Source organism: Papilio xuthus, unplaced genomic scaffold (genome assembly GCF_000836235.2).
Source record: "Papilio xuthus unplaced genomic scaffold, Pxut_1.1 DF825928.1, whole genome shotgun sequence".
Classification (NCBI taxonomy): Eukaryota; Metazoa; Arthropoda; class Insecta; order Lepidoptera; family Papilionidae; genus Papilio; species Papilio xuthus.
The window spans coordinates 6279187-6301379 of record NW_013532721.1 but is presented as its reverse complement, the minus strand read 5'-3'; the positions used below and the strand labels follow the sequence as shown (position 1 = coordinate 6301379).

At 35.8% G+C, this 22193-nt stretch overlaps 1 protein-coding gene across 4 annotated transcripts in view; it reads right to left on the bottom strand.

Annotated features, from left to right (window-relative positions):
• The window catches only part of grn (GATA binding protein grain), a 90436-nt gene that overhangs the window by 47160 nt on the left and 21083 nt on the right, over nucleotides 1–22193 (bottom strand). For 3 of the 4 annotated variants that reach the window (XM_013322697.1, XM_013322698.1, XM_013322699.1), the window contains exons 3-4: nucleotides 9945–10481; nucleotides 949–1100 (exon numbers count right to left, since the gene is read on the bottom strand). In XM_013322697.1, coding sequence (XP_013178151.1) covers nucleotides 949–1100; nucleotides 9945–10481 — 689 coding nt within the window. The remainder of the gene's footprint in view (nucleotides 1–948; nucleotides 1101–9944; nucleotides 10482–22193) is intronic. The other variant, XM_013322700.1, reaches the window with a different exon arrangement.

Sequence of the window (22193 nt, the reverse complement as noted above, 5' to 3'; positions counted from 1 at the left end):
AGAACATCTAAACAATTGCATTTATAAAAATTCGTATTTATAGAAATTAGTAAGATAGTAAAATTTCTTCAAACTTTGCGGTTACCATCAATTTACGCTACAGATTTAGTAAACCATTCGTCTATTTCTCGTCTAAAAGTAGCTCTACTTTTAAGAGTAGAGTATTGAAGTAAATAGAAATATTACGGGCACGAGCCGGTCGTTAGATCCTAGAGGCATTTGCGTCTTCATCTACCGACAGCCGAATGTCGCATTGCCTCAAAGACGACCTTAGATACGACAAAAGTTATACCGCGGCTCTACAAAGGATAGTACGTGCGATTCTAAGAATATCCCCACTCTATATGGACTCCGAACTGTGTATGTCCGCGTGTAAGTACTATGTTCCAACTACAGCATGATTTTTTTTATCTTGCAACATTGTGAACCCGACTTAACTGGTCTCGGATCATAGACTTAGGTTAACGTAAATTTAAAAAGGCAATTTAGGAAAGCTATAAAACGTTTACGCTTTATAACTGCCATAATTCCTGCTCTATATCTTTATAAAAGGAGCTTATGACCATATATGTTGACTAGTTATTGCCCACGACATCGCTCGACATCGCGTGGACTTATTCAATTATTCACCCCCTGGAGGGATAATTTGATAAAAAAGATGATTTATTACATTTATTTAATGGATAATTTAACAGCTATTCCCTTATCTGTTACTTTTGTCTTGCAATTTCCCTTTCATCGCCTATTCCTATTTAAGGCGTTAAAAAGTTCTTCGCAATATTACAACATACCGCTATATTAACACATTAATTATCACTGACGCCTGATTAAAGTTTACTAGCGTATTTAATCAGTTAAATTCTGTTAAAAAAATACTAGTCGTGTTGATGTCCAGCCGTCAGACCAAATGACGTCATTGCATATGTAACAAATTGGTCGGATTCTTACACTCACCAATCTTCGCTTTGGCTTGATTAGAGGCCTGTTCTGTCCGTTCATCTTGTAGTAGAGTCCGCACGCGTTGCAGAGGTAGTGTCCGGTGCCGTCGCGTCGCCACAGCGGCGTACTTGTCGCTCCACAGTTCACGCACTCTCGACCCTCTGTTATCATAAAAACAACATTCAAATCTACTAACACAACTGCAAGAAAGCTACACTGCAATGAATTCAAAGGAATGTTTTTTTTTTATGAAAGAGAAGATATCTGTTAACCATGGAGAATTTATGTTGGATGAAACATAAAGATGGAATTGAAAGAATGCATTTATTTAGTGATAATTGTATGTTTTCTGAATGATTTTACCTGATTCCTGGCAGGCTGGGGAAGACGAGAGAAAATCACATTCAGAAACATTACAAATCGAATATCACTAACTAATCTAACATGCAGACATGAAATACACATTTAATTATTACTAATAAATATACTATAACTTTGAAAGCAATATAAACCGCAATCACCACGTATACAATTAACTAGAGAAAGCGCACGAAGTTTCACTCGTAGGAAAAATATCAAGATTTTTTTATACACGCAAAGAAAAATCTAGAGAAAGTTACTAACAACTAACAATCTAGTAAACCAACATGCAACCATCCCTTAAAATTATACAACTAATATCTAAATACAATACAATAAAAAGTAAAGAAAAATGGGGCTCAAATTCAAAACTTTAACGGTCATAGTATCAACACGAACGTAGGCAAAATTTCACCATTTACCTCTTCAGAGTACCATAGCTCAGGCTTCCACGCCCGAGAGTCTTGTATTGGTAGTAAGTTACTTCCATTGTTGTAAACTAGACTTTGATATTACGAATTCGAAAAATAATCGAAACAATTTCTATGTCTAAAATTAAATATAGATTAAAAATGTAAATGAAAAACATACTAATATTGATGAGTAATTATTTTAATGTTCTATAGTGAACAGCAACAAAAGCAGGTAGTTATAAAACATTGCCAGTTGCAAAAATGTAGGAGATCGTCTGTCTGGTAAACAGAGCAGAAACGTAGCTATAAAGCAAAGTATTGCCTACATGCTAATTCTTGCTATATGTAATTATGTACCTATATTTAGTATATAACTCTTAAACAATCTTCAACGCAAGCCATACCACTTCAACCGTAAATACTTTTATGTTTGTAAATAAAAATAAAGCTCTATTAACTTGTTTAAAACACTAATAATAAACTTTATCTAAAGTATTACTTTCAAGTCTACTAACTGATACCATGCTTCAACTTTTTTAAACCATGCATATCATAAAATATAATTTGACCCCAGAACGAGCGGCCCTCCGGGAAATATTGCAGTTTTTTTTCACTTTTGGCCTTCTTTTTTTTTTGAAGAAAACAAGGCATTTCACAAGAGCGTTCACATTGTTAGTGAGAGGATGTGCACGCATATGGGATGCGCGTGCGCCGCCCACCTCTCTCTAAACTCGATTACACGATCGATGATTTACCGAGATCGAATTTAGAAGCTCGTTACACCTATACACACATACACGTTACACGACCAATTAAAGAATGACTTAACTGGCAATACATTATCTAAAAAAAACTGCACTCGTAATAATGCTGGATAATGACGTTCTTATCGTTATTCCTATAAATGGTTTTTATCGACTAACTTTATTACATCATGGTTCATATCGTTTGTTAATTAATTAATTCTGAATAATAAAATAGCTTAGTTGAAAAAGTTTTATTTAATTATTATTAATCTAGTTATCGAAAATTCAATAAAAAATGATTCCGCTATTTTTTCGTCTACACTTTCTTTGGGAAGTATATTACGTTGCTATGTAGTTTATTTCTCCTTGAATTATATAACAGGTGTAACTGATAAATATCTAGACCGTAACAATATCTATCTAGATCTGATTTATCAAGTCCCCGTTCGGAGATCGCGGTGCGCTGAATAACTAATGAGGGCCGGGCAGGATCTAACGAGGAAGGTGAAAGTGCTCTAATAAACGTTATAAAATGAATAAAAAACTTATTAAAAACATAAAATGGTCTTCGGGCTCAAGGCACCGAGGCCATTCATCTTTTTTTATGTAAAACCAGATCACAACCGGCAATTAAATCGCCCGGACTTTATCGAAAACTTATTGCGATCGAACCGACGACTCACTTTTTGGGCTAACCCTTTATTTTTTGTGGCGTCGATAAAGCCTGTAATTTGTTCCGAAGTTTCTAATAAATAAACACCAATAACGATTATTAAGAAAAATGATAGGATATTACACGCGGTTAGAGTTTTAGAACGGTGTCTCTCGTTCGTGAAGTGATTTCGTTCGATTGTAACGTCTCTATTGATAACTATTGTGAAAGTGGTGCCCGCGGCTGCAGCAGCGCTGTGCTTTACAAGATTTACTGCTTACCGCACTCATATACACTCGTACGTATTATTAAAGAGAATAGACTTTCTGATTAATTACCCGGCCTTATAATTGTTCGGGACGGTTCAATCTGTAACGTAACGGTGTTAATTCGGTAACGCTGTGAGAATTATTTCTTTATTTCCACGACTCGTCGGCTATCGATACATCAACCGCACACACCGCTTTTGTACCCAGACGTGAGTTTGACGCGAAATAAAGATACGATTTAGTGCCCTCGTAACTGTAACTCCGACTAGAGATAAACCTATTCGGAGCGGACGAGCGAAGATTGAGCTTTGAACGCAAAAATTCCTGTATTTGTTCAAAAATTAGAATGCGGTCCGCCGTTTAGTGGCCGAGTGCGCGGTCGTGACGCGGCGGCGCTACGTGACCGCGATAAAAGATTCTCATCTGCCGTATTTACGCAGCGGAGTGGGCGGTTTTTATTTTTTGAGAGTCTCCCGGCGAGCCCACTCGAGCCGTCGAGTGAGCGAAAACTTTTCACACGCCCCTTGCGCGTGGGGAAAACGTCCCTGCTCTGAATCCACGCGCCGATTCAGCTGATTGTGCAGAATCCGCCGCTAGTCCACTCTGCGCTTCTTGTGGCCAACGCAGCGTAAACAAACAAAAAAACTGGACGATCGATGAGAGAAAAACTCCCAACACCCGACCGCGGCCACGTTAACGTAATGTAATTTAAATGAAGGACTGATTCGCCGGCGCAGTACCGTGACGCGCTCTCGGTGCATCAGCCCATCAACACGTAACGGTGAGGCTATTTTGCATACAAAACCATTATGTTATTGCTCAAAAACTTATACATTGTTGCGCCACAAAGGCTGGCATTACTCCTTAATTACACGGCTGTATGCAAATATTTTTAATGGAAACCAATGTATGTTGAGATTGGATTTTAACCTGACAGAGCATTTTGAGGTTAGAATAAAATTTACAATGGTAACTGAAATAAAATCATTATGTTGAGTACAGTAATGAAGTCATTTTTCACACACAGAGGTCGCCAGTGGCGCGATGGCGCAGCGATCATATTTGCATTTGTTATTAGCATACATTCAGATAATTAGGTATGACGAGGCAGCACAGGGCCGGCGAGGCTTCGTGTAATTAAAACTAACAGTCCCACCATGAAGGTTTAATGTTGGTACACGTCACATGTACAGGAGTCGTAAGGAAAACAACAGTTATTTCTTTAATGTTAAGATATTAAATATTAAATGTCTATGAAAACTGGCCGTGGTTAGTTAATCTTATTTCGCTTAAATTAAATAACGCGGCGAGTGAAACTGCAGGTCACGGCTAGTATAGGCGAAGTTTTGAAGTAATTTATGAAGTCAAGTTGCAAATGTATAAATCATAAACGTTGAATAAATTTATTACTATAACGGAAATAGTGTGTTGACACTAATAGACATATTATGCATTTATATATAATAAATTTATAAATATTCTATTATTATCGATGTGGTAATTATCATTATTCACTCGAGACGGCGGCAAAGTTCTTTATAATTACTTTTATATTCATCTTACTAATATTATAAATGCGAATGTTTAGATGGATGGATCTATAGATGTCTTGTGGTATCTCCAGAACGGATCGACGGATCTTGATGAAATTTGGCACAGACGTAGAACATAGTCTGGAAAACACATACTCATTAAGTTTTTATTAATTCCGCGTGGACGGAGTCGCAGGTACAGTTAATTTCTTTGTAAATTTTGTATATTTAAAAGAGTAAATTAATTTCCTACCCATTTCTGTAATGTAATTCAACGGTCACAGTACAAGTAGGTTGAAGTTCATACGTGCTTATAGCTTTTATTTTGACAGTAGCCTAAGCGAATTTAATTATTACACTGTACCCTAATGACAGTTTTATTATTGAATTAATCGTTGAAGTTCCGCCGAAAGCAAAATGCAAATTTCCTTTGGTGCAATTGTATTCAACAGTGTGGGCATCGTACCGTGAATACCTACGGTACGATTTTAAACACGAAAATATTCATTACAGCCTTGTTTCAAAATACTCCGCTCTAACGGCTCACATTGTGCTGTTTGGAAACAATCAAAATGGTAAATTAAACGAAAAACCATTGTTTATCTCGCTTTTTTTTTCTTATACGCTAACAGGATCTCGTTTGGTTAAATTATCGCGGTTAGATAAAATCGACTAGACAATTTCATTTGTTTTTTTTATTGTCTAGTCTCTGTCTATTTAAAATGCCTTAATGTTTTAATTCCTGTTAAGATAATGAATAAATTCAGAAATTTCTTAACAAATTTAGCAAGTTTAAATATCTTGCCGTGGAGGAAAATGTAGTTTAAATGAAAACAAAAATTTTGATTTAACCTAACCTAAGCAATATAGATTTATTTCATTTAAACATGAGACTACGTTTCTGCAAGTTTATAAATTTAGCAATATTATAAATAGAACGCTAAAAAAAGAAAAAAACTTAATAAAAATAACACTATTAAGAGAGCCGTCTCGACTTCATTCCTCTGACCCGGCCGTCCGTGGAGTAGGCACACGCTAGCTTGGCTGACTATTACAAACAACTATTCTTGCTATTATATACACTATTCATATGGTATAAAGACTACAATCGCGTGAACATCATCATGGAATAGTACTATCAACTCTTTTCCCGAATGTACCACTCGGATAATTGGTTGCGCAACTATCCGCAAAACATCTTTGTTGCAAACATACGTGATGTGCATACAGACATACAGACAAGCTTGTTCTGTAATGACTTGTATGACAATTGATAATAAACCATATAAGACTAAATTTAAGACTCAAAAGACATTTCTATAACCTAAGAAAACCGTTGCATTTGCATTCTTTAAAGAATTTTATAATGAATATTAAACCAACGGCATTCGAATGAACTTGAATAAAGGAAATTAATAATATATGTACAGGTCGAAAGTTAATCGATAAGCAAAACTGGATGTATAGCATACTGGCTGTCGCCTGCGACTTATCCGCACAGCATAAAAAAAACACCTAAATTACTAGCCTATTGATTCTGCCAGACTATTCTACATCTAACCCAAATTTCATCGAGATCTGTTGAGCCGTTTTACAGATACCTTCTACAAACATCCATCCATATATCCACACATTTGCATTTATAATATTAGTAAGATCAACATCCCATTAACCAAACTATAAAAACATCAAGTCCTGGATGTCAAACAAACATAACTAAATCAATTGAAAAAGTAGTACAAGAGCTAAATTCCAAAGCTGCAAGTTCCTCTCGTGTCTAGTACCACAGCATAGGTCCGAGGTCAAGCGATCGGCAACAATGGAATGGGCCACATCCGGCCAAGCTGTATTATCATAATATTGCTTCCACTAACTTACTGCGCCGATACACCGACATTAACACCGCCACTCGCACAAGCCATTTGAATACTTCGCTACCTTAGTATTACAATGCCTAGGAAACTTGAAGAGCGGACTCATGAAACTAAGATGTACTTGAATCAAGGAATATTTTCATCACGACATCAACATGTTCGCATTCTTTGTATTATCATAAATGCGAATGATGAATGTATGTTAGAAGGTATCTTCTGAATGGTTGCATGGTTTTCGCTGAAATTGGATATAGATTTAGAACATAGCCTGGTTTATTCATTCACTATCTCATATCGCCATCCAAGATATTATCAAAGTTAAATTTATTCAATTATATATTCTACAATAGTTTGTCGTTTGAGTTGAAATTCTCAAACAAGTCTTGTTTATATAAATTAAAAAAGAAAGATATAAAAATTCATAAAACGAAGTAAACACAGAAGCTATTATTTAAATTTTCCAAGGCTAATCGACTGGCAATAGAATAAACCGGCGATTTAATAAACAAGCTAACAACCAATTTCCAATTATCCAACACGTCTTGCTTCGTAAATATTGCTTTTTTTCAACAACCACTTGAACAAGTTTATGCCAACGTTAACTATGCACAGACTAGCTATGCATAATGATCGTATAACCATTTGTAGCCATAAATAACCTAAGATTCTTTTATTATACCAATACAAGCTGTCGCCAGCGAGTCGGAGTTAAATTATAAAAAAAACTTAATTAGTAGCCTATGTGTTCCTCCTGGATATGTTATACACCTGTGCCAGATTTTAGCGAAATCCATGTAGCAGTTCTGATAATACATTCTACTAAACATTCTTACATCCATACATTTGCGTTTATAATATAAGTAAGATTCTGTTAAACACATTAAATACGCTGATTTTTATGAAAACATGTTTATTAATTTTAAGACTAAAGAAAAAAAAAGTAACTATGAAATTGATAAGAATATTACAGTAAAATTCTTAAGTCGTTTATCTAATAGACTTATAAAATCACTTTCTAATAATATACTTTACAAAGAGAAGACTTCAAGAGAGATTGCAGGGAAAAGACGCGCTGGACGAAGAAAGAAATCGTGGATACGAAATTTCAAGGAATGTACGAATATTACCAGCGTGGAACATTTATTTCACTTGGCACAAGATCGGCGAAAGTTCACTTAGCTGACGGCCATCCTCCATTAAATGGAGAGGCACCTTGAGGGAGAGAAAGAGAAGACTTATTTCATAAGATTAATAGCTTTTGTTAAGAGTACGTTGTGAATTGGTAACGTTTATAAAAACCCACTAGTTTGTTACTAAAACTAACAATAGGCAGTGAAAATGTTGTAACAAACAATTGGAGTATTTTTATCTTTTTAGTTTAATAAGTCTATCAAAATATATACTACTACACTTCCGTTACAAATATATATTCATGTTAACGGTGAGTGTAAATTAACAATAGCCTTACATTTGCTGTTCTAACATACATAGCACAGCTTTTCCTGCATAATTAGAGACGTGTCTTCTCCATCCCAACTAATTATTCCATGAGAACTCAGATTAGATTAGAAGTTCGTGAGATTGAAACGTAATGTAAATTCATTTTAAATTTCACAAAATATTGAATAAACATAATAGAGTTTGTATATCCAATGGTAACGTTAGCGGGAACTATATAATATGGCTCGTCCCTAATGAAACACAATAAGCGGTTGCCGGTTTTTGTTCTCTCCATTGTCAAAGCTTAACAACTACCAGAGTTATAATTGCATATTTATGCATAAAATAAAGCGGCTGCTTTAATCTATAATACAATTACCGTTGAGTAATTCTTAGAAATGTAAAGTCGTCATAATTTAAGTTCTCGATTGCGAAAATTTTGCATCCAATTGTTGGTAGCAACAATGGTCGTATTAATATAAAGGTCAATCGGATAGAACAGCCGCGAGCCGCGACCGCTTCGCTTACTGCGCTCATATATCACGGACTGGAAGTTTTTAAGACTGCTATATACTTCGTAATAGATGGCTAGTATTTGCCAAACGAAATGGGGAAATAGCTCATCGCGTCGATTTCGTAAATCCACTTGAAAATTGAGTAGAAATCTAGTTAAGAGCATTTGTTTAATTACTCACGTATAAACAATAGCGCGGCGCAATTAGATAAGTAGTGGGAACCGCCGGTTGCCTTAGCCGTAGCGACCACGCCGGTTCACATGTCCAGAGAAACAATGAACACTACACTAGCAACTTGCAGTTTCAAATTAGATATGGTAAATGCAAAAGGTAACAAAAGGATCTTCCGCTATGACCTATTCTGAACTCAGAAATATCTTTATAATTTGCTGAAGTCCACATTTTAAAGTGTTTTTATTTACCGTTTTTTTTTTTGTTTTGTCCTTTCTATTATTTGCGTCTTATTGTACAGATATATTAAACCCATCACCAATTACAAATATGTATAAGTATAGTGTTTTATCCACCACCACCATAGCAATTAGTAAAAGCGTTAGTATTAACGAATAAAACCGAAACGACTTCCCGATGCGAATCATTGCGATATTTGAAGATATAATTTAGCGCCACAACCCCCAGTGCGAGACACCACGCTTATCCGATCACATCTCATCCAATACAATTATTAGATAATATGATTTAGAAATGCCAAATGAAATATTAATCTAGATAATTCGTGAATGGGACAATCTGTGATGAGATTCTAATTATGTGGTCGCTGTTCGCGACTGCCGTTCAGCTGCGTCTGTTAACAAGCTATGGTTGCGCTTGATTTATTGACTGATTAACGAAGATAGACTTTAGTGTAAGCCATATTTCGTTGCACCGACCGCAGTACAAGCTGTTCTCTCATTTAAAGCGCTTTGCTGTTGACACTTAAATACATAAGTACTTTCTAAATCAGGTAATACATCTTCATTATTATCTATTTTGCTTTTAGACAATTTTAAATAATAAGGTAACTATAACTTTGAAAATACATTCCTTGATAATGTAAAATTATTAACGTTTTCGATTAAATGTTTAAATAGTATAAGATTGTGATCGGATAAGTTAGTGTTGCCGTTAATGTAGTGCCGAGTGCTTAGGGAGTTAGAGAGTTAGAGAGGGCGAGGCGAGTGCAGTGAGGAGCGCGCGAACTCACCGGCGCTCGTGCGCGTCTTGTTGGGGCGCGGCTTGCTCTGCTGCTGGCTATAGCCCTTGCCCTGGTAGCTGTAGTAGTCGCCGCCGGCGGCATTGTACTGCGCGTTGTACTCCCCGGAGGGCTGGCTCGCGTCCTGGGGGCACGAGTCGGGTTGCGCACCTTCGCGCTGCTTGCTGGGCGGCGCGCCCATCATGGGCTTGACGTCCCCGCACAGCGGCAGCTCCTGCTGCTGCTGCATGAAGGCCACGCTCATGGCGGTTGCGTGCGCCACGGCTGCCTGGTAGTCCTGTTGGCCCAGCGCTGCAGCCGCCACCGAGTCCGGCGTCGAATCCTTGGGGGGAGTGGGAGGGAAGGAGAAGAGCGGGTGTGGATGGTGGTGCTGCGCGGGAGAGAGTGGCTTGTCGGCTTGCGCGCCGTCCTGCTGGAAGCCGCCTCCCCACGCGCCACCGCCCAGTGCCTTCGAGTCCAGCCAGGGGTGCAGCGGCGTATGAAAGTGCGGCCGGCACACCTGCCCGCTGCCGCCGCTTAACGTTCGACCTGCACAACAAAACCTTTCATTAGAAACTATTATATAACCTATACATATGTAACTATTTTAATTTCACAAATTAGACACGTTTAAGAAATTCTCCTATTTTGTAAGGAAAACAAAAGCCTGTGTATAAAAGGATTCATCCACGCGGAATGTAAGCGATTTCTTAAATGAACTATAAAAAGGGCACATATTTGAACTCGTATGTATCAGTTCAGTAGTATTCATAACAACTGCTGGGCCGCTGTCCCATCATTAAAGCCGCAACTAAAAACGTTTTGTTGCTCGCGTTCGCCCAAATTAATATCATTTCCCTTTAACAGCAGCTCTTTCACGCGACATCTCTATTGAACGTAATTATAATCAGACAACAGTGGTATAGTGGTGCAGCTTTAATGTGTATTTGATAAACAAATAATGATTGTTTGCGTCGGTCTCGTTGGCTGCGTCCGTGAACAAAGGCCGCTCTTTCCGAAATCGTTACAAAAGCGCTGTGTCACAACCACGGCAACAAACAATTAAAATTGTGGCCCAGTTGGAAATTTCATTAATTAGACAACTAAAAGGTGATTAATATTAACATCATGAACAGTTTTGATTTTTTTAATCCAACTTAATTAACGTTTTTCTTTTACGTATATATGGCTTAGTAAGTAGTTTGTTACATTAGCATGATTTATACTGTAAAGTTATCATAAGTGGAAATATGATAAGTTGTGAAAGACTAGATATCGATTTTATGAAAAATAAGAGGTCATTAATACCAGTTTCTTTCGACAAATTAAATGTACTCATTTCTTTCCCGCATAATTGCGATACATGCATGGGACATTACATACAATTTTTAAATAAACTTAAGGGAAGCTCACACCCCATTCAATTCCACAAACTACATTCGGCAATTATAAATATTTATAAAAGTGAAAGCCAACATATGTACGGGCTCGTTATTGTGGGGTGCTGTTAGTCTGCTTGAGCGAGGATTGGTCGCTGTGGGCCCTTCCCCAGTACACCCCACAGCCCACGGCTGGGCAATTGTTGACGCATCCCTGTGGTGCTCCGCGGGTTAGCAAATGATTACTCTGTTACAGTTAATTTACTGCCAAACCTATATTTATTATATAAGATTACAATTTATAATGTCTATACATACAATTTCATATGTAAAGTCATTGGTTCTCATACTTTTATCCGATGAAACGTTGGTATTCAAAAGTAAGAGTAGCAAAAAAGTTCCAATACAATGAAACATTACATTTACGCGATGATGAATATTTTTGATATATTTAGAAGTAAAAGATCGTACTAATTTACTTTGAAATTTTTATATATAATTAATAATTAATTCAATTATACAAATCTTATTTATTAATTGTATAAACAGCTGCGCTTAATCGTATTAGTATAAATTAACATTAATCTAGATATCGAATAGATTATTAATTTATTATTATAAATGTATGCTAATACAAATATATAAATTGCATATGGTTAACAGCCTTCGAAATAGAACAAACAAGCGAACTTTACTATCAAAGTAATAAAAACACAAAATTTTCTAAAAATTAAAAAATACGACATACATAACAGAATATTTGTCTTTGTTTCGTTCCTCGCAGTTAAAGGTATTTTACGACCATAATACTACAATATAGAAAAGCTATGAGACATTATTTAATATATAAGTTACGATAAAGCTCCAAAAATCAACAATCTAATGTAGAGAGGAATCAAAACATAATACGAACATCAACAATGTAAACCAAACGATTGCCTGGCCCGCATGGCCTGTACCCAGGTGTCGATCGCACTGCAGATAATCGGCGATCGTATCGCAAGGGCACCCGTACATCGCGTCCCCACTACGAGCGTGGCGCAGAGAAATGCTCTCTACGAGGAATGAATAACTAAATCATGTGTACTGTTGCCCAATTAATTCCTTCGTATACAACATACATCAAGTAAATACAAACTTCAAATAGCTTAGCAAAACTTAGACTACATGAATTTAGTGTTTTAAGTGTCTTTCTTCTAAATAAAAAAAAACAGTAAAAGTAAGGCAAAAAAGCTTTCGTCCATTTTATGATTCCCCATAACGCTATAAAAGCAAAACTTTTATTTTACGTTATAAATCACCCCTAGCATCATTACCGAGCGAATAAAACAATAATCAATCGACGGCGTGACATTAGGCAGAGTACACATGGAGCGGGGCTTCGACAGCGGCCACGGCAGCCGCCCCTCGCGCACAATACCACCGGCGATGGCGGCCCGATAACGCGTATGAATAATTCCTGTTATCGCTCCATCTCGCCACATGCCCTACCTGCCCTCCTACCATGTTACTACCAGCGATACAACGACCAAGCAATGTAGTATAAAAATCGAATGCTTTTTAACGATTTGGATGGGAAAGCGTTAACATAGTACCGGCCACCAGTCGAGCTTTTTATTCATTAAAGGGCTGCAAAGTTTCGGCCATTGTGCTAGATACTCAATGTGCCACTAAGCTGCGATTGTGTGGGGATTTTGTGCCATACGAACCATACGGATAAAAAAAAATAAACTCTTAACTGTAATTTCAATATGAGAAGATTGATGCCGGAGAAAAAAAATAGATTCAAAGCTCTTAGGATGTCATTAATTTTGTTGGCCAATGTATCTCTACATGTGTTGATACCAAACTTCTCAAAAAAAAAATGTTTTCTAACTCTCATTCTTTCTTCGTATTTAACATAAGTATATGTATACATATTCATATTAAATGAAAATCCAATCAAAACCGGTTCAGCTGGTTCTCACAGTGTGTACGGAAACAAAACACCGGAATAGAATCGGAACCCCTGCCCTCACGCAGCCCCCGACCAGCAGATGTGGCATCAGATCTTATCTGGCCGACTCCACAGGCCTCCGCAAGTGTTAGCGATGCGTTCTCTTGTGTACACGCTGTAACGGCTATATTGCAACCCCTTTTACTTTGTTACGGAAAAAGTTTATTGTTAAAAAGTTTCATTTTTATTAATAGACGTTTGCAAATTGATTTATTACTTGAATGTATATCTTTGATTTTACAATACAGATATGTAGTGGTGTAGTATATGTGCTTTACAAGAAAATCTAGTTGCTTCATATTGTTAACGTAGTCTTATCCTATCGTTCCTATATATTAAAATGTATTAAACATTTACAATAAAACAACTCACAAAAGAACAACTCGTATCTACAGAAACTATGGTATTTCGTACAAATTTACGACTACTCTAATGCATACTGGTAGTTATATTAATTTCTCAGAAGAATGCTTATAGAGAACGTGATTTATTAATCTAATTTAAAAAGAACAGCAGTGGGAACATTGTGAGAAGTATCTTGTAGCGCGGCAAGGCCGAACCGCGTCGTCCAGTCTGCGCGCGTCGCTGCAGCCGCGCTTCGACGCATGCCGCATACGCATGCGCGCGGCGTGCGCGGACGTGTGTTCCGATCTTAAGCCAACATATGCCAACTTATCCCTTCCACATATTGTCTTTAGACGTGTTATCCTTTGTTCCAGCGACAGATCATTACACTACACCCGTCTGTATCCACCTGACCCATAGCGTAGTAAAGTTAGAGGTTAAATTCCTCTAGCAATCGTCCCCTGTGAAATGTCCGACGTGTTAGCGAATGATAAATGTAGGCGTCGATATCGCGTATCGGATCTCACCGTTCGCACGCCGAATTAATTTTAATTTATTGATCCCCGTATCGACGCGGAGTATTTTAGCTGCCTACTACGTCGCCATCGCCATCCCAGTCGCCGTGCAGCGCTCGCTTTGAACCGATACCAAATTTAATCCTGACATCGATACAAATATAATACAAACGAATACAACAACGCTAAGTGGTACCATGTTATAATTAAAAACGACCAAGCAAACTTAGAGCCGTTCATACTTACGATCGTATTATCGGTCAAGGTGACTGTAAATTCTATTCAAAATATTATTTATGACTCACCAGTTTGGGCCATATGAAATAAGTCCATTTCGCAATATGAATGGCAAAACGATAACTAAGTACTCTAACTCTGTAAATAATACGATAAGCTGGCTTTAAAAATATAAATCCTGCACACTTATCGTCTGTCAACAACCAATAATGTCATAATAAATTAAATCCAAAACTAAATAAATAAACTATAACTATCATCGTAAAAGGTAATGTATTTATGTATTTAAATATAATCGCTAATTATATACAAATACGGTAAACCGGATATATTGGATGTTATTTTCATATGCAATTTATTCCTTCGAATATTTTAAATCCTTTAAGCTAAAGAATCAGATTGAATTTTATTATTGAAACATGGTTACAACATTGATGATATCTCAGTCACCTGTCTGAAGTAACAAGTTAATATATCTGTTATAGTGTGAACTTTAATATATTTCCTTCGATTACATTGATAAAGGAATGATTCATACTTATAAACGAAGAGAAAACATTTTGCTTGGAATTGTAATTAAAAAATATCAATCACTAATAGAGTCTGTTTCTGTTCTCTGTCTGTTAGAGTCTGTTATTACACCTCATACTATCTCATTATTGAAAACAGCGTAAAGTAATTTAGTACACCCCTTGAACCGTTGGTCAAATTACTCTTACTAATGTTATAAATGCGAATGTTTGGATTGTTTGTTGGATTTGTTTGAAGCTACCTCCAGAACTGTTGAACGGATCCGGCTGAAATTTTACATAGACGTAGAACATATTCTGGAAGAACACATAGGCTACTAATTAGGTTTTTTTATTCAGTGCGAACGAAATTGCGGGCGACAACTAGTGTCTAACACAACAAAAGGATCCTAATATTGGTCATACGTTATTGAGACTACCTGAACATTTTGTTACCATACTCGAACATGTTTAGCCATATATTTGATATCTATTTTATATTTAGAGCTCGCAAGCTCTATTAAATTGAAATGCGACGTATAAGAAGTCGTCCACAACGCATATTATACGCTAGCGACGTAGTAATAATAAAAATCGTATTATAATCCAATCAGAAGTGACGGCGAGGTGTGACCGCCCGCGAGATCGTTTTACCATTCGGGACGCGCCCGGTTTGATCGTAAAACATTTTTTGGTTGTACGACACTTATAAGAATTACAAGGACGTATTGATACGAGGCATAATGTGAACGCGGCCGCGACATGTGTGGCGCGACCACTACAGTTGACAAACTGAACATAAATTAAACGACGCCTGTGAAAATCCTATTAAAATTCTCCTGACGATTTCTATCGCTTCATTTCTTAAACACCCAATTGTCACGAAATATTCATCATACGAATGGTGCATTACTCGCGTGGTCAGGTTTTTAAGGTCTAATGAGTTATCACCACATCATAAACCAGAAATTCAGTTAAGATGGTAGCAATTTGATTTTACTTTCAACAATTTATTTGACTGTTTTAGTGTCTTTTTCTCACACACGTACGTGGTTGTTCATTCAAATAAAATTTACACCAAGCATTTTATTTGAACGAGATTTTCATATAATAGTTAAGTTAAACAGCGTTATATTTCGCGACAGAACTCGGTCATAACGTTGCTCTCAATACGTCGTTTTGAACATCAATATCTCCGAATTGAATTTCTGTAGTTTTATGCAACATGCATACAAAAATAGCCATTTTGAATTTCGTAATAATTAACGTCAATTATACGAGTTTTATTAATAACGTTTGAATTTTTTGTTAAGTTAATAAACTATTTCTATGCCATTAATATCCATATATTATAATGAAACTGACTTTGTTAATATAATTCTGTATTTGCATATCTAGTTTGGCTGTCATGCTTTCGTCGAGTCGAGTCCCAAGGCGATGGAAGCTAAGCCGAGACGGATTAGAGGTCGAACTGTTGTAGCCTGTCGAAGATGTTAAACTTACAGCACTGCATTGTTTATTTAAATGAAAGCAATAAAATCGAATTTCGGCATATTTTTATTACATAGTAATTTAACATAGATTTAGAGCTTAACAAAATTATGTCTGAAATTTTACACTTTTATTTTTCTAAATATATGAGGCAATTTAAAGACACACACACGCACACACATTTTTGTACAATAACATCATACATCAAGCGTTGGATGAAGTATTAATGATAATAAATAAATATGTGATTAATTCATCATTGTCCTTTAGTTTTTTTTTAAACTTTCTAACATGTTCTTTTTTTTTCAAACGTCTCTAAATTGTCATGATTGCAATTTAAGTTTATTAAAATTGCGTGCATTATTATTATGTGCGTCAAAACGATAAGTCTTTCCTACAACTAGTATCAATAAAAAGTTGCTTAGTTCAGACTCGCGTAAATTTACGACATAATATTTATATTTGAAAGTCTGTACGTGTCAGTCAAAAACATCTGAAAGTATAAAGGACTTGCAAAAACGCATTCCACGATTGCGTCGACATATTCCTTAAATGTGAAATATAAAAAATAGACATGTCGCGATAATGATGTAAGCTGACACAACAATTTCTTCTCGATCGAGGCGACACCGTGGAAGGAATTTCTTTGCATACAGGGCATGTAATTTTAAGTGCATGCGCCCTGCATACGCAATGCCATGCCACTCGTTGGAACCCGGGGTGGGTGCATTGTTTTTTTTATTTTATTTTCTTACGAACCCATCACTTCTCATTAAGTGGCGTTTGGAGAATAACTTAACATCACTAATGTCCGGACATGAATTTTATTGTTATTGCATTTTAATAAATTTTCATTGTTCGAACGTTTGTCAATGGCTCTCTCTCACTGCGTTTCCGAGCGAGGAAGGAAGTCGCATCTTGTGTGTTTTGTTTTTAGGTGGAATTCGGGTGCATTCAGGGAATTTATACGAAATAATGAATTAATTGAATTAAAATTTAACAAGGAATTGTTTTATAGACTAAACAAGCTGCCACCCGCGACTCTGACGCGCGGAATTAAAAAAAACTAAATTATTAGCCTATGTATTCTTTCAGACCATGTTCTATAAGTGTTCGAAATTCCGGAGATACCTTCAAACATCCATCCATCAATCTAAACATTCGTATTTATAATATTAGTAAGAAGTATACGATACTAAATTATTTTTAGAACAATTCATTTTAACACCAGATCGACCTTAAAATATTAACAACACGTTATATAGAAAGTCCCAAACTTTTTATATTAATCCTATGATAATATTACACATCAATGTCATCTACATCATTGCGATCGTGACATAGAAAAGAAAGAGTTCAAAGATCCAAAAAAAATGTCCGCAGCAGCCGCGGCAGTCGGATATGTCACGCTACACTTGTGATCCCCGACATCAAACGGGCCGACGCTTTGCTACGCCGGCGCACTACCAACGTCAAGTAACCTGCCTCTAGAAAATTTCCGCTACATTTGACGCGACAGTTTATTGAGATACCGACCAGACGAGGTTACTGATAAATATTATCACTTACGTCCGCGAAACCTTCACGTCTTAAAGATATCCTAGTTTTCTTTAACCTTAGCAAATACGCTTGTTTTGACTCTACAATCTCTGTATGAACGTAGGAGTTATTTGATGTAAATAAGATTTGACTTAGCGTCGGTTTCTGAGACTGAAATATCTGTCAAAACATATCGTCATCCCTGTCATTATCTTTGAAAAAACTGAAATAACAATATATTTTAAACGGAGATCGGTCTTGGAAACCATTTGACGTAAAAATCTAATTTTAATAAAATAAAACTTTGATTAAGCATACTTAAATATAGTCTTAAAATTATATTTTTGAATGCATAACATTTATAATCTTTGAATGCATCAAAGCGAAGAATTGCATTATTGTTGAAAGCTTACGTAAAGCGTACGTGATAGTCTGTGACCTATTTTATTCATCTTTATTACTTTATCTTAATCATAACTACCATACAATGCTTTAGGAATGTCTGTGAGCTGCAACAGTACATGTCAGACTCACGGACATTTGAGAGACGAGACCAACTCACTCCGGGGCTGTCTCTTTCTTTCGCTATTCCGTGGACACTATCGAATTATATTGTTTGCAATTGAGTTGATAATTATATTAATAAAAGACACTTAAAATGTACACTTTTAATGGATGAACACTTTTTGTGAAACTGTAGTAGCTCGTGGAATATATTCATGTAATTAACCCTTCTGCCAATACTCTATGACCTAAATCAAAGAGTAAGAACAAACGCCAGATGAGCAGACATAGTACAGTTAATTCTTCACCATGATACAACAAATAAAATGGACATGTAGGTAGGGACAGCGCAACATGAGTCGTAATTTCCATAATTAATAACCGTGCGTCAGTCACGATGTCTATCATCAAACGTGAGCCAACATCTCGTGTATCTACGGACGATGCCGGTAAATTGTTTTACAAGCAACGATTTATTGGGTTATAGGAATCGTTGCGAAATTACAAGTTGGTTAACATCGGGCCGGGGTCCGCCTGACCCCACAATCTTGACAATGGCCGGGCGATGGCGAGTGTTCCTGTAATAATGCCTATAATGACGCCGCCCGGCAGCTTGCTTACATAACCGCTCGTGACTCGCGCATTACGGTATCGACACAAAAATACGAGCCCGCATACCACAGGGACGAACTCTATACAGCTTTTTGCTAAATTAAAACAATGACTCGTTTATCTCAAACTGAACAACGGTACTTGTATGACAACTACTTATAATTTTAACAAAAAATTGTATTCTACTAACCAAAAGATCATGCCAGATAAATTTATGGTTAAGTAAGACAAAATCAAAGTTATAAATACGCCCCAAGTGTCAGAATAAATAAATCAATGCTTTCAATAAAAGTTTAGTAAATACACCCCTGTAGTCGTTGACTGGTACATTTTTCGATCATCATAATTTAATCCTGGCTAAGTATGGCGGAGAGTCTACTGACCTCGCTTGATGTGACAACAGCGCCCCCTCCGGCGATACCTTGTTCGGACCCACTCGATCAATATAAAAAGCTTCTTAGCCTACAACACTGTAATTACGCTTTCTTAACACATTATCCGTATTTGTTTAAGTTCTTTTAAGTACATATAAACACGTTTACTTATGTATAAGTATTTAAATAAATCAGTAACTACTCTAATATATTTATGTAGTAGTATATATTTATTTAATGCTAAACAAAATCGTATATTGCAAAGTGCTAATAGTTCTATGTCGTAAATTATTAGCAGTAGCAGTACATAAATCATAATTAAATAAATGAAGTTATATTCAAACCAACGAACGTATATAAACAGATACTTATTAGCATAAAGGAAATCCCTTCCACACCTTTATAGAGTGACGTTGATCAATAAGTCGCCGCTAACGTTCTGTCATATGCAAAGACATACAATATATATTATATACGGGACATAACTAACCAAGTAGTACGCTCAATAAACTCTACTACAGGTAGAATTTAGGTTGTCTTGACACTTATGGCACACTGTCGCCCGCGACTCTGCACATTAAAAAAAAACTTAACAAATATCTTATGTGTTCTTCCAGGCTATGTTCTACATCTGTGCCAAATTTCATCAAGATCCGTTGAGCCGTTCCGGAGATACCTTCTAACAAACATCCGTCCATCTATCTAAACATTCGCATTTCAATGCGATAATACTTAAAATATTTTAAAGAATATACATCAATAACCTAATGGTTAAAAACGGACTTTCAATTATGTAGTGGGTTCGAATCCCGCCATTCGACTATTGTAAACCATGTTCTAGCACAAACATAGAGCTAAGTTGCAATTGTACAAGAAATATTAGTAAATTAACAAAAATCTACTAATACTTTTAGTTATGTTCGCTCTATAATTAGAATTATATTTTAATATCTATGTATCCAATAAATAACCGTTGCGACACTGTCAATACAATTCAATGGAAACAAAAGACAATACACTAATACTTGGATAATTGGTATATGGAATGATAAATTATCGCTAGAGTATTCTTAGACAGTATAATAAAGCTGGATTGAACGTGAATTAGTAAATCAGTCACTGTATAAAGCAAATGTTACTTGCACTGGATAGAGTCCGGAGGTATTCAAGTCTATTTTGATTTACTAAAGCTTGTATTTTGTTAAAACTTTTGATATTAAAATGTAAGAGTAAATTTAATAAAACAACTGGCCGTCGTTCACGATTCGCGCGGAATTAAAAAAATATTACAGTTTGTGTTCTTCCAGGTTATGTTTTACATCTATGACACATTTCATCGAGTTCCATGTAGCCGTTCTGGAGATACCTTCCAACAAACATCCACCCATCCATCCATACAACCGAACTTTAAAATTTATAATATTAGTAAGATGAACTGCATCTTATTTCTATTACCAAAAACAAGGATATCTTCCTAAGAACTACCGGAGGTATAAAAACTTATAGGTATTTTATTAGGAAAAAGAACATAGAGGAAATAATAAGGTGACTTTTATCTACCATTGTATTGAATAATTTCATTTGTATTATAGGAAACATAGTTTGAATTATGACAGAACATATCAAAGTATTCATATTATAAGTTACGAGGAAGAATGCACCTGAAGCTTGTCTGCACTGATCACAGTTATTTTACGAGCTAGTCCGCAAACCAACGATACACACTTATAAATTAACTTGTACACTCGTCAACATAAAGCATTTTATGTTTTGTTATATAAATCATATCTTAATACTCAAAAGACGAGGTTCTTTTAAAGTTCTATAATAGTATTTTTTAGGAAGACCGATTACACGATGGGATGATGAAATAAAGAAAGTAGGCGGCACTACCTGGACACACGTGGCTCAAGATAGAGAAAATTGGGCATCTTTGGAGGAGGCCTTTACCCGAACAGGGGTTCCTACAGATAGTTAAAAAAAAAAGTAGTTACATTATAAATTTTATTGTATGATTTATCTGTAAGGAAATAAATGGCTTTATTATTATTATTATAATGGTATTTTTTACAACATAAATTGTAAAAAAAATGAAATGTATTTTGAATTTTTTTACCATGATAATATTGTAATGTTAAATTGTTTCTCTTTTTTATTTATTTGTTTCTTAGAATACTCTCTCAGTAAGCATTATGTTTTTGATTGTACACTACAGTCGTCAAGGCGGAGTACAAAGTATTCCGATAGATTATAACTATTTTATCAATCATTACGTTAAGAATTCAAATAAATTAGCCAAAGGATCTACAAGTTATTGTTTTAACGTAATAGAATATGCGTTAACAACAGCTGTTTGACTTAACTTAAAAATTTCAAATAAAAAAAGCTCAAAGACGTACTTATAAAAGCAACTTAATTTTTATTAAAGGCAGTTTATGTGAGCAAATAATTTGAAATAACGTAATGATTTATTAACACTAAATTAGTACATGTTTTGTTAGCATGCACGTCGAGTTAGCGTTAGCACGAATATACATAAAAACAGGTTTTTAGTTGAATTTATTTATAAGCATAATTATTTTGAGACTTATTTTATCAAGAAATAATTACAGTGGCAATACTCGAGACATGTATAAAAACGTAGACTGATATTTACTTAGTCGGTGTTAAACAGCTGCATTATAAAATTTCAAATTTTTGTACATAATCAATAGCATGATGGACTAGCAGAAGAAGACGCAAGATAGGCGACATTGGCGA